The following is a 15,181-nucleotide window of genomic DNA, read 5'->3' on the forward strand; positions in this document are numbered from 1 at the left end:
AGTGGGACAGTGGGATTAGTTTGGGATTGATTATGGGGAGAGAGTGGGACAGTGGGATTAGTTTGGGATTGATTCTGGAGAGAGTGGGACAGTGGGATCAGTTTGAGATTGATTGTGGAGAGAGTGGGACAGTGGGATTAGTTTGGGATTGATTATGGAGAGAGTGGGACAGTGGGATTAGTTTGGGATTGATTATGGGGAGAGAGTGGGACAGTGGGATTAGTTTGGGATTGATTATGGGGAGAGAGTGGGACAGTGGGATTAGTTTGGGATTGATTATGGGGAGAGAGTGGGACAGTGGGATTAGTTTGGGATTGATTCTGGAGAGAGTGGGACAGTGGGATCAGTTTGAGATTGATTGTGGAGAGAGTGGGACAGTGGGATTAGTTTGGGATTGATTGTGGAGAGAGTGGGACAGTGGGATTAGTTTGGGATTGATTATGGGGAGAGAGTTGGACAGTGGGATTAGTTTGAGATTGATTATGGAGAGAGTGGGACAGTGGGATCAGTTTGGGATTGATTGTGGAGAGAGTGGGACAGTGGGATTAGTTTGGGATTGATTATGGGGAGAGAGTTGGACAGTGGGATTAGTTTGAGATTGATTATGGAGAGAGTGGGACAGTGGGATCAGTTTGAGATTGATTGTGGAGAGAGTGGGACAGTGGGATTAGTTTGGGATTGATTATGGGGAGAGAGTGGGGCAGTGGGATTAGTTTGGGATTGATTGTGGAGAGAGTGGGACAGTGGGATTAGTTTGGGATTGATTATGGGGAGAGAGTGGGGCAGTGGGATTAGTTTGGGATTGATTGTGGAGAGAGTGGGACAGTGGGATTAGTTTGGGATTGATTGTGGAGAGAGTGGGACAGTGGGATTAGTTTGGGATTGATTGCGGAGAGAGTGGGACAGTGGGATTAGTTTGGGATTGATTATGGACAGAGTGGGACAGTGGGATTAGTTTGGGATTGATTATGGAGAGAGTGGGACAGTGGGATTAGTTTGGGATTGATTGCGGAGAGAGTGGGACAGTGGGATTAGTTTGGGATTGATTATGGACAGAGTGGGACAGTGAGATTAGTTGGGGATTGATGATGGAGAGAGTGGGACAGTGGGATTAGTTTGGGATTGATTGTGGAGAGAGTGGGACAGTGGGATTAGTTTTGGATTGATTGTGGAGAGAGTGGGACAGTGGGATTAGTTTGGGATTGATTGTGGAGAGAGTGGGACAGTGGGATTAGTTTGGGATTGATTATGGGGAGAGAGTGGGACAGTGGGATTAGTTTGGGATTGATTGTGGAGAGAGTGGGACAGTGGGATTAGTATGGGATTGATTATGGGGAGAGAGTGGGACAGTGGGATTAGTTTGGGATTGATTGTGGAGAGAGTGGGACAGTGGGATTAGTTTTGGATTGATTGTGGAGAGAGTGGGACAGTGGGATTAGTTTGGGATTGATTGTGGAGAGAGTGGGACAGTGGGATTAGTTTGGGATTGATTATGGAGAGAGTGGGACAGTGGGATTAGTTTGGGATTGATTATGGGGAGAGAGTGGGACAGTGGGATTAGTTTGGAATTGATTGTGGAGAGAGAGTGGGACAGTGGGATTAGTTTGGGATTGATTGTGGAGAGAGTGGGACAGTGGGATTAGTTTTGGATTGATTGTGGAGAGAGTGGGACAGTGGGATTAGTTTGGGATTGATTATGGAGAGAGTGGGACAGTGGGATTAGTTTGGGATTGATTATGGGGAGAGAGTGGGACAGTGGGATTAGTATGGGATTGATTATGGGGAGAGAGTGGGACAGTGGGATTAGTTTTGGATTGATTATGGAGAGAGTGGGACAGTGGGATTAGTTTGGGATTGATTATGGAGAGAGTGGGACAGTGGGATTAGTTTGGGATTGATTATGGGGAGAGAGTGGGACAGTGGGATTAGTATGGGATTGATTATGGGGAGAGAGTGGGACAGTGGGATTAGTTTGGGATTGATTGTGGAGAGAGTGGGACAGTGGGATTAGTTTTGGATTGATTGTGGAGAGAGTGGGACAGTGGGATTAGTATGGGATTGATTATGGGGAGAGAGTGGGACAGTGGGATTAGTTTGGGATTGATTGTGGAGAGAGTGGGACAGTGGGATTAGTTTTGGATTGATTATGGAGAGAGTGGGACAGTGGGATTAGTTTGGGATTGATTATGGGGAGAGAGTGGGACAGTGGGATTAGTTTGGGATTGATTATGGGGAGAGAGTGGGACAGTGGGATTAGTTTGGGATTGATTATGGGGAGAGAGTGGGACAGTGGGATTAGTTTTGGATTGATTATGGAGAGAGTGGGACAGTGGGATTAGTTTGGGATTGATTATGGGGAGAGAGTGGGACAGTGGGATTAGTTTGGGATTGATTATGGGGAGAGAGTGGGACAGTGGGATTAGTTTGGGATTGATTATGGAGAGAGTGGGACAGTGGGATTAGTTTGGGATTGATTATGGAGAGAGTGGGACAGTGGGATTAGTTTGGGATTGATTATGGGGAGAGAGTGGGACAGTGGGATTAGTTTGGGATTGATTATGGAGAGAGTGGGACAGTGGGATTAGTTTGGGATTGATTGTGGAGAGAGTGGGACAGTGGGATTAGTTTGGGATTGATTATGGAGAGAGTGGGACAGTGGGATTAGTTTGGGATTGATTATGGGGAGAGAGTGGGACAGTGGGATTAGTTTGGGATTGATTATGGAGAGAGTGGGACAGTGGGATTAGTTTGGGATTGATTATGGGGAGAGAGTGGGACAGTGGGATTAGTTTGGGATTGATTGTGGAGAGAGTGGGGCAGTGGGATTAGTTTGGGATTGATTATGGAGAGAGTGGGACAGTGGGATTAGTTTGGGATTGATTGTGGAGAGAGTGGGACAGTGGGATTAGTTTGGGATTGATTATGGAGAGAGTGGGGCAGTGGGATTAGTTTGGGATTGATTATGGAGAGAGTGGGATAGTGGGATTAGTTTGGGATTGATTATGGAGAGAGTGGGACAGTGGGATTAGTTTGGGATTGATTATGGAGAGAGTGGGACAGTGGGATTAGTTTGGGATTGATTATGGGGAGAGAGTGGGACAGTGGGATTAGTTTGGGATTGATTATGGAGAGAGTGGGACAGTGGGATTAGTTTGGGATTGATTGTGGAGAGAGTGGGACAGTGGGATTAGTTTTGGATTGATTGTGGAGAGAGTGGGGCAGTGGGATTAGTTTGGGATTGATTATGGAGAGAGTGGGACAGTGGGATTAGTTTGGGATTGATTATGGAGAGAGTGGGACAGTGGGATTAGTTTGGGATTGATTATGGGGAGAGAGTGGGACAGTGGGATTAGTTTGGGATTGATTATGGGGAGAGAGAGGGACAGTGGGATTAGTTTGGGATTGATTGTGGAGAGAGTGGGACAGTGGGATTAGTTTGGGATTGATTATGGGGAGAGAGTGGGACAGTGGGATTAGTTTGGGATTGATTATGGAGAGAGTGGGACAGTGGGATTAGTTTGGGATTGATTATGGAGAGAGTGGGACAGTGGGATTAGTTTGGGATTGATTATGGGGAGAGAGTGGGACAGTGGGATTAGTTTGGGATTGATTATGGAGAGAGTGGGACAGTGGGATTAGTTTGGGATTGATTGTGGAGTGAGTGGGACAGTGGGATTAGTTTGGGATTGATTATGGGGAGAGAGTGGGACAGTGGGATTAGTTTGGGATTGATTGTGGAGAGAGTGGGACAGTGGGATTAGTTTGGGATTGATTATGGGGAGAGAGTGGGACAGTGGGATTAGTTTGGGATTGATTATGGGGAGAGAGTGGGACAGTGGGATTAGTTTGGGATTGATTATGGGGAGAGAGTGGGACAGTGGGATTAGTTTGGGATTGATTATGGGGAGAGAGTGGGACAGTGGGATTAGTTTGGGATTACGCAAAGTGCTGCAGACACAATGGACTGAATGACCTAGATTTGTGTATTTTATGGCTCTTTTGAATAATGCACAAATAGGATTTGATCGAAAAAGAGGTCACGTATGGAGAGAGGAAATCTCCTTCCATGTGGCTGAATCCCAGGTCTCCATGTTGAGAGAGCAATGCCTTCCATCTTAAAACCGAATGAGTTGGTTTGGATTATATTCGCTGGAGTTCAGAAGAGTGAGGGGGGATCTCATAGAAACCTATAAAATTCTAACAGGACTTGACAGGGTAGATGCAGGAAGGATGTTCCCGATGGTGGGGGAGTCCAGAACCAGGGGTCATAGTCTAAGGATATGGGGAAAACCTTTCAGGACTGAGATGAGGAGAAATTTCTTCACCCAGAGAGTGGTGAGCCTGTGGAATTCACTACCACAGAAAGCAGTTGAGGCCAAAACATTGTCTGTTTTCAAGAAGGAGTTAGATGTAGCTCTTGGGTCTAAAGGGATCAAAGGATATGGGGGGAAAGCGGGAACAGGTTACTGAGTTGGATGATCAGCCAAGAGCATAATGAATGGCGGAGCAGCCTTGAAGGGCCGAATGGCCTACTCCTGCTCCTATTTTCTATGTTTCGAAGCAAAACATTTTCAGTGAATGTGATGTTGGCAGGAACAAACGAACTGACAATTCCTGGGGAAGCAACAAAACATAAACCTTTCAAACTCGCTGCGCAGAACTCTCTCCCTTTCCAGAATCGAGACGTGCAGCTTCCCCCATTCCTTTTCCACGTCGAAGGGGTGATAACCAACAGGAACCTTCAGGTGACCCTCTTGTACAGCACCCTAAAACACACAGAGTTACAGTTACGGTCAAATGGACAGAGTTAATGTCACTGACACACGGACAGAGTTTCAGTCATTGACACACGGACAGAGTTACAATCACTGACACACGGACAGAGTTACAATCACTGACACACGGACAGAGTTACAATCAGTGACACGCAGACAGAGTTACAATCACTGACACACGGACAGAGTTACAATCAGTGACACGCAGACAGAGTTACAGTCACTGACACACGGACAGAGTTACAGTCACTGACACAAGGACAGAGTTACAGTCACTGACACAAGGACAGAGTTACAATCACTGACACACGGACAGAGTTACAATCAGTGACACGCAGACAGAGTTACAGTCACTGACACACGGACAGAGTTACAATCAGTGACACGCAGACAGAGTTACAGTCACTGACAGACAGACAGAGTTACATTCACTGACACACAGACAGAGTTACAGTCACTGACACACGGACAGAGTTAGTCACTGACACACGGACAGGGTTACAATCACTGACACATGGACAGAGTTACAATCACTGACACACGGACAGAGTTACAATCAGTGACACGCAGACAGAGTTACAATCACTGACACACGGACAGAGTTACAATCAGTGACACGCAGACAGAGTTACAGTCACTGACACACGGACAGAGTTACAATCACTGACACACGGACAGAGTTGCAATCAGTGACACGCAGACAGAGTTACAATCACTGACACACGGACAGAGTTACAATCAGTGACACGCAGACAGAGTTACAGTCACTGACACACGGACAGAGTTACAATCAGTGACACGCAGACAGAGTTACAGTCACTGACACACGGACAGAGTTACAATCAGTGACACGCAGACAGAGTTACAGTCACTGACACACAGACAGAGTTACATTCACTGACACACGGACAGAGTTACAGTCACTGACACACGGACAGAGTTACAGTCACTGACACACGGACAGGGTTACAGTCACTGACACACGGACAGAGTTACAATCACTGACACATGGACAGAGTTACAGTCACTGACACACGGAAAGAGCTACAGTCACTGACACATGGACAGAGTTAATGTTACTGATACACGGACAGTGATAGAGTCACTGACAGACGGACAGAGTTACAGTCACTGACACACGGACAGAGTTACAGTCACTGACACACAGACAGAGTTACACTCACTGACACATGGACAGAGTTACATGCACTGACACACGGAAAGAGCTACAGTCACTGACACATGGACAGAGTTACAGTCACTGACACACAGACAGAGTTACAATCACTGACACATGGACAGAGTTACAGTCACTGACACATGGACAGAGTTACAGTCACTGACACACGGACAGAGTTACAGTCACTGACACACGGACAAACTTACAATCACTGACACACGGACAGAGTTACAGTCATTGACACACGGACAGAGTTACAGTCACTGACACACGCACAAGGTTACAGTTACTGTCAAATGGACAGAGTTAATGTTACTGATACACGGACAGCGATAGAGTCACTGACACACGGACAGAGTTACAGTCACTGACACACAGACAGAGTTACACTCACTGACACACGGACAGAGTTACAGTCACTGACACACGGACAGAGTTACAGTCACTGACACACAGACAGAGTTACACTCACTGACACACGGACAGAGTTACAGTCACTGACACACGGACAGAGTTACAGTCACTGACACACGGACAGAGTTACAATCACTGACACACGGACAGAGTTACAGTCACTGACACACGGACAGAGTTACAGTCAATCATACACGGACAGAGTTGCAGTCACTGACACATGGACAGAGTTACAGTCACTGACACACGGACAGAGTTACAGTCACTGACACACGGACAGAGTTACAGTCACTGACACACGGACAGAGTTACAATCACTGACACACGGACAGAGTTACAGTCACTGACACACAGACAGAGTTACAGTCACTGACACATGGACTGAGTTACAGTCACTCATACATGGACAGAGTTGCAGTCACTGAAACACGGACAGAGTTACAGTCACTGACACACAGACAGAGTTACAGTCACTGACACACAGACAGAGTTACAGTCACTCATACAAGGACAGAGTTACAGTCACTGACACACAGACAGAGTTACAGTCACTGACACACGGACAGACGTACAGTCACTGACACACGGACAGAGTTACAGTCACTGAAACACGGACAGAGTTACAATCAGTGACACGCAGACAGAGTTACAGTCACTGACACACGGACAGAGTTACAATCACTGACACACGGACAGAGTTACAATCAGTGACACGCAGACAGAGTTACAATCACTGACACACGGACAGAGTTACAATCAGTGACACGCAGACAGAGTTACAGTCACTGACACACGGACAGAGTTACAATCAGTGACACGCAGACAGAGTTACAGTCACTGACACACGGACAGAGTTACAGTCACTGACAAACGGACAGAGTTACAGTCACTGACACACGGACAGGGTTACAGTCACTGACACACGGACAGGGTTACAGTCACTGACACACGGACAGAGTTACAATCACTGACACAAGGACAGAGTTACAGTCACTGACACACGGAAAGAGCTACAGTCACTGACACATGGACAGAGTTAATATTACTGATACACGGACAGTGATAGAGCCACTGACAGACGGACAGAGTTACAGTCACTGACACACGGACAGAGTTACAGTCACTGACACACAGACAGATTTACACTCACTGACACATGGACAGAGTTACAGTCACTGACACACGGAAAGAGCTACAGTCACTGACACATGGACAGAGTTACAGTCACTGACACACAGACAGAGTTACAATCACTGACACATGGACAGAGTTACAGTCACTGACACATGGACAGAGTTACAGTCACTGACACACGGACAGAGTTACAGTCACTGACACACGGACAGTCTTACAATCACTGACACACGGACAGAGTTACAGTCATTGACACACGGACAGAGTTACAGTCACTGACACACGCACAAGGTTACAGTTACTGTCAAATGGACAGAGGTAATGTTACTGATACACGGACAGCGATAGAGTCACTGACACACGGACAGAGTTACAGTCACTGACACACGGACAGAGTTACAGTCACTGACACACAGACAGAGTTACACTCACTGACACACGGACAGAGTTACAGTCACTGACACACGGACAGAGTTACAGTCACTGACACACAGACAGAGTTACAGTCACTGACACACGGACAGAGTTACAGTCACTGACACACGGACAGAGTTACAGTCACTGACACACGGACAGAGTTACAATCACTGACACACGGACAGAGTTACAGTCACTGACACACGGACTGAGTTACAGTCACTCATACACGGACAGAGTTGCAGTCACTGAAACACGGACAGAGTTACAGTCACTGACACACAGACAGAGGTACAGTCACTGACACACAGACAGAGTTACAGTCACTCATACAAGGACAGAGTTACAGTCACTGACACACAGACAGAGTTACAGTCACTGACACACGGACAGACGTACAGTCACTGACACACGGACAGAGTTACAGTCACTGAAACACGGACAGAGTTACAGTCACTGAAACACGGACAGAGTTACAGTCACTGACACACAGACAGACTTACAGTCACTGACAGACAGACAGAGTTACAGTCACTCAAACAAGGACAGAGTTACAGTCACTGACACACAGACAGAGTTACAGTCACTCAAACAAGGACGGAGTTACAGTCACTGACACACGGACAGAGTTACAGTCACTGACACACGGACAGAGTTACAGTCACTGACACACAGACAGAGTTATAGTCACTGACACATGGACAGAGTTACAATCACTGACACACGGACAGAGTTACAGTCACTCATACAAGGACAGAGTTACAGTCACTCATACAAGGACAGAGTTACAGTCACTGACACACGGACAGAGTTACAGTCACTGACACACGGACAGAGTTACAGTCACTGACACACGGACAGACGTACAGTCACTGACACACGGACAGAGTTACAGTCACTGACACACGGACAGAGTTACAGTCACTGACTCAAGGACAGAGTTACAGTCACTGACACACAGGCAGAGGTACAGTCACTGACGCATGGACAGAGCTACAATCACTGACACACAGACAGAGTTACAGACACTGACACACGGACAGTCTTACAATCACTGACACACGGACAGAGTTACAGTCACTGACACACGGACAGAGTTACAGTCATTGACACATGGACAGAGTTACAGTCACTGACACACGGACAGAGTTACAATCACTGACACACAGACAGAGTTACAATCACTGACACACGGACAGAGTTACAGTCACTGACACACGGACAGAGTTACAGTCACTGACACACGGACAGAGTTACAATCACTGACACACGGACAGAGTTACAGTCACTGACACACAGACAGAGTTACAGTCACTGACACATGGACTGAGTTACAGTCACTCATACACGGACAGAGTTGCAGTCACTGAAACACGGACAGAGTTACAGTCACTGACACACAGACAGAGTTACAGTCACTGACACACAGACAGAGTTACAGTCACTCATACAAGGACAGAGTTACAGTCACTGACACACGGACAGAGTTACAGTCACTGACACACAGACAGAGTTACAGTCACAGACACACGGACAGACGTACAGTCACTGACACACGGACAGAGTTACAGTCACTGAAACACGGACAGAGTTACAATCAGTGACACGCAGACAGAGTTACAGTCACTGACACACGGACAGAGTTACAATCAGTGACACGCAGACAGAGTTACAATCACTGACACACGGACAGAGTTACAATCAGTGACATGCAGACAGAGTTACAGTCACTGACACACGGACAGAGTTACAATCAGTGACACGCAGACAGAGTTACAGTCACTGACACACGGACAGAGTTACAGTCACTGACACATGGACAGAGTTACAGTCACTGACACACGGACAGAGTTACAGTCACTGACACACGGACAAACTTACAATCACTGACACACGGACAGAGTTACAGTCATTGACACACGGACAGAGTTACAGTCACTGACACACGCACAAGGTTACAGTTACTGTCAAATGGACAGAGTTAATGTTACTGATACACGGACAGCGATAGAGTCACTGACAGATGGACAGAGTTACAGTCACTGACACACGGACAGAGTTACAGTCACTGACACACAGACAGAGTTACACTCACTGACACACGGACAGAGTTACAGTCACTGACACACGGACAGAGTTACAGTCACTGACACACAGACAGAGTTACACTCACTGACACACGGACAGAGTTACAGTCACTGACACACGGACAGAGTTACAGTCACTGACACACGGACAGAGTTACAATCACTGACACACGGACAGAGTTACAGTCACTGACACACGGACAGAGTTACAGTCAATCATACACGGACAGAGTTGCAGTCACTGACACATGGACAGAGTTACAGTCACTGACACACGGACAGAGTTACAGTCACTGACACACGGACAGAGTTACAGTCACTGACACACGGACAGAGTTACAATCACTGACACACGGACAGAGTTACAGTCATTGACACACGGACAGAGTTACAGTCATTGACACACGGACAGAGTTACAGTCACTGACACACGCACAAGGTTACAGTTACTGTCAAATGGACAGAGTTAATGTTACTGATACACGGACAGCGATAGAGTCACTGACAGATGGACAGAGTTACAGTCACTGACACACGGACAGAGTTACAGTCACTGACACACAGACAGAGTTACACTCACTGACACACGGACAGAGTTACAGTCACTGACACACGGACAGAGTTACAGTCACTGACACACAGACAGAGTTACACTCACTGACACACGGACAGAGTTACAGTCACTGACACACGGACAGAGTTACAGTCACTGACACACGGACAGAGTTACAATCACTGACACACGGACAGAGTTACAGTCACTGACACACGGACAGAGTTACAGTCAATCATACACGGACAGAGTTGCAGTCACTGACACATGGACAGAGTTACAGTCACTGACACACGGACAGAGTTACAGTCACTGACACACGGACAGAGTTACAGTCACTGACACACGGACAGAGTTACAATCACTGACACACGGACAGAGTTACAGTCACTGACACATGGACTGAGTTACAGTCACTCATACATGGACAGAGTTGCAGTCACTGAAACACGGACAGAGTTACAGTCACTGACACACAGACAGAGTTACAATCACTGACACACAGACAGAGTTACAGTCACTCATACAAGGACAGAGTTACAGTCACTGACACACGGACAGAGTTACAGTCACTGACACACAGACAGAGTTACAGTCACTGACACACAGACAGAGTTACAGTCACTGACACACGGACAGACGTACAGTCACTGACACACGGACAGAGTTACAGTCACTGAAACACGGACAGAGTTACAATCAGTGACACGCAGACAGAGTTACAGTCACTGACACACGGACAGAGTTACAATCACTGACACACGGACAGAGTTACAATCAGTGACACGCAGACAGAGTTACAATCACTGACACACGGACAGAGTTACAATCAGTGACACGCAGACAGAGTTACAGTCACTGACACACGGACAGAGTTACAATCAGTGACACGCAGACAGAGTTACAATCAGTGACACGCAGACAGAGTTACAGTCACTGACACACGGACAGAGTTACAATCAGTGACACGCAGACAGAGTTACAGTCACTGACACACAGACAGAGTTACATTCACTGACACACAGACAGAGTTACATTCACTGACACACGGACAGAGTTACAGTCACTGACAAACGGACAGAGTTACAGTCACTGACACACGGACAGGGTTACAGTCACTGACACACGGACAGAGTTACAATCACTGACACATGGACAGAGTTACAGTCACTGACACACGGAAAGAGCTACAGTCACTGACACATGGACAGAGTTAATGTTACTGATACACGGACAGTGATAGAGTCACTGACAGACGGACAGAGTTACAGTCACTGACACACGGACAGAGTTACAGTCACTGACACACAGACAGATTTACACTCACTGACACATGGACAGAGTTACAGTCACTGACACACGGAAAGAGCTACAGTCACTGACACATGGACAGAGTTACAGTCACTGACACACAGACAGAGTTACAATCACTGACACATGGACAGAGTTACAGTCACTGACACACGGACAGAGTTACAGTCACTGACACACGGACAGTCTTACAATCACTGACACACGGACAGAGTTACAGTCATTGACACACGGACAGAGTTACAGTCACTGACACACGCACAAGGTTACAGTTACTGTCAAATGGACAGAGGTAATGTTACTGATACACGGACAGCGATAGAGTCACTGACACACGGACAGAGTTACAGTCACTGACACACGGACAGAGTTACAGTCACTGACACACAGACAGAGTTACACTCACTGACACACGGACAGAGTTACAGTCACTGACACACGGACAGAGTTACAGTCACTGACACACAGACAGAGTTACAGTCACTGACACACGGACAGAGTTACAGTCACTGACACACGGACAGAGTTACAGTCACTGACACACGGACAGAGTTACAATCACTGACACACGGACAGAGTTACAGTCACTGACACATGGACTGAGTTACAGTCACTCATACACGGACAGAGTTGCAGTCACTGAAACACGGACAGAGTTACAGTCACTGACACACAGACAGAGGTACAGTCACTGACACACAGACAGAGTTACAGTCACTCATACAAGGACAGAGTTACAGTCACTGACACACGGACAGAGTTACAGTCACTGACACACAGACAGAGTTACAGTCACTGACACACGGACAGACGTACAGTCACTGACACACGGACAGAGTTACAGTCACTGAAACACGGACAGAGTTACAGTCACTGAAACACGGACAGAGTTACAGTCACTGACACACAGACAGACTTACAGTCACTGACAGACAGACAGAGTTACAGTCACTCAAACAAGGACAGAGTTACAGTCACTGACACACGGACAGAGTTACAGTCACTGACACACAGACAGAGTTACAGTCACTCAAACAAGGACGGAGTTACAGTCACTGACACACGGACAGAGTTACAGTCACTGACACACGGACAGAGTTACAGTCACTGACACACAGACAGAGTTATAGTCACTGACACATGGACAGAGTTACAATCACTGACACACGGACAGAGTTACAGTCACTCATACAAGGACAGAGTTACAGTCACTGACACACGGACAGAGTTACAGTCACTGACACACAGACAGAGTTACAGTCACTGACACACAGACAGAGTTACAGTCACTGACACACGGACAGACGTACAGTCACTGACACACGGACAGAGTTACAGTCACTGACACACGGACAGAGTTACAGTCACTGACACAAGGACAGAGTTACAGTCACTGACACACAGGCAGAGTTACAGTCACTGACGCATGGACAGAGCTACAATCACTGACACACAGACAGAGTTACAGACACTGACACACGGACAGTCTTACAATCACTGACACACGGACAGAGTTACAGTCACTGACACACGGACAGAGTTACAGTCATTGAGACATGGACAGAGTTACAGTCACTGACACACGGACAGAGTTACAATCACTGACACACAGACAGAGTTACAATCACTGACACACGGACAGAGTTACAGTCACTGACACACGGACAGAGTTACAATCACTGACACACGGACAGAGTTACAGTCACTGACACACAGACAGAGTTACAGTAACTGACACATGGACTGAGTTACAGTCACTCATACACGGACAGAGTTGCAGTCACTGAAACACGGACAGAGTTACAGTCACTGACACACAGACAGAGTTACAGTCACTGACACACAGACAGAGTTACAGTCACTCATACAAGGACAGAGTTACAGTCACTGACACACGGACAGAGTTACAGTCACTGACACACAGACAGAGTTACAGTCACTGACACACGGACAGACGTACAGTCACTGACACACGGACAGAGTTACAGTCACTGAAACACGGACAGAGTTACAATCAGTGACACGCAGACAGAGTTACAGTCACTGACACACGGACAGAGTTACAATCACTGACACACGGACAGAGTTACAATCAGTGACACGCAGACAGAGTTACAATCACTGACACACGGACAGAGTTACAATCAGTGACACGCAGACAGAGTTACAGTCACTGACACACGGACAGAGTTACAATCAGTGACACGCAGACAGAGTTACAGTCACTGACACACGGACAGAGTTACAGTCACTGACACACGGACAGAGTTACAGTCACTAAAACACGGACAGAGTTACAGTCACTGACACACGGACAGAGTTACAATCCCTGACACACGGACAGTGTTACAGTCACTGACACACGGACAGAGTTACAGTCACTGACACACGGACAGAGTTACAGTCACTGACACATGGACTGAGTTACAGTCACTCATACACGGACAGAGTTACAGTCACTCATACACGGACAGAGTTACAGTCACTAAAACACGGACAGAGTTACAGTCACTAAAACACGGACAGAGTTACAATCCCTGACACACGGACAGTGTTACAGTCACTGACACACGGACAGAGTTACAGTCACTGACGCACGGACAGAGTTACAGCCACTGACGCACGGACAGAGTTACAATCACTAACACACGGACAGAGTTACAGTAACTGACACACGGACAGAGTTACAGTCACTGACACACGGACAGAGTTACAGTCACTGACACACAGACAGAGTTACAGTCATTGACACACGGACAGAGTTACACTCACTGACACACGGACAGAGTTACAGTCACTGACACACAGACAGAGTTACAGTCACTGACACACAGACAGAGTTACAATCACTAACACACGGACAGAGTTACAGTCACTGACACACGGACAGAGTTACAGTCACTGACACACAGACAGAGTTACAATCACTGACACACAGACAGAGTTACAGTCACTGACACACAGACAGAGTTACAGTCACTGACACACGGACAGAGTTACAGTCACTGACACACAGACAGACTTATAGTCACTGACACACAGACAGACGTATAGTCACTGACACACAGACAGAGTTACAGTCACTGACACACGGACAGATTTACAGTCACTGACACACGGACAGAGTTACAGTCACTGACACACGGACAGAGTTACAGTCACTGACACACGGACTGAGTTACAATTACTGACACACAGACAGAGTTACAATCACTGACACACAGACAGAGTTACAGTCACTGACACACGGACAGAGTTACAGTCACTGACACACAGACAGACTTATAGTCACTGACACACAGACAGACGT

The 15,181-nt window shown here is 47.0% G+C and overlaps 1 protein-coding gene across 1 annotated transcript in view; it reads right to left on the reverse strand.

The window, feature by feature from the left end:
- The window catches only part of LOC137361344 (plectin-like), a 628,221-nt gene that overhangs the window by 212,918 nt on the left and 400,122 nt on the right, over positions 1-15,181 (reverse strand). Inside the window, 1 exon segment of the mRNA XM_068026237.1 lies at positions 4,639-4,766. Within this exon segment, the coding sequence (XP_067882338.1) occupies positions 4,639-4,766 (128 nt within the window).

This window comes from Heterodontus francisci, unplaced genomic scaffold, assembly GCF_036365525.1.
Source record: "Heterodontus francisci isolate sHetFra1 unplaced genomic scaffold, sHetFra1.hap1 HAP1_SCAFFOLD_559, whole genome shotgun sequence".
Classification (NCBI taxonomy): Eukaryota; Metazoa; Chordata; class Chondrichthyes; order Heterodontiformes; family Heterodontidae; genus Heterodontus; species Heterodontus francisci.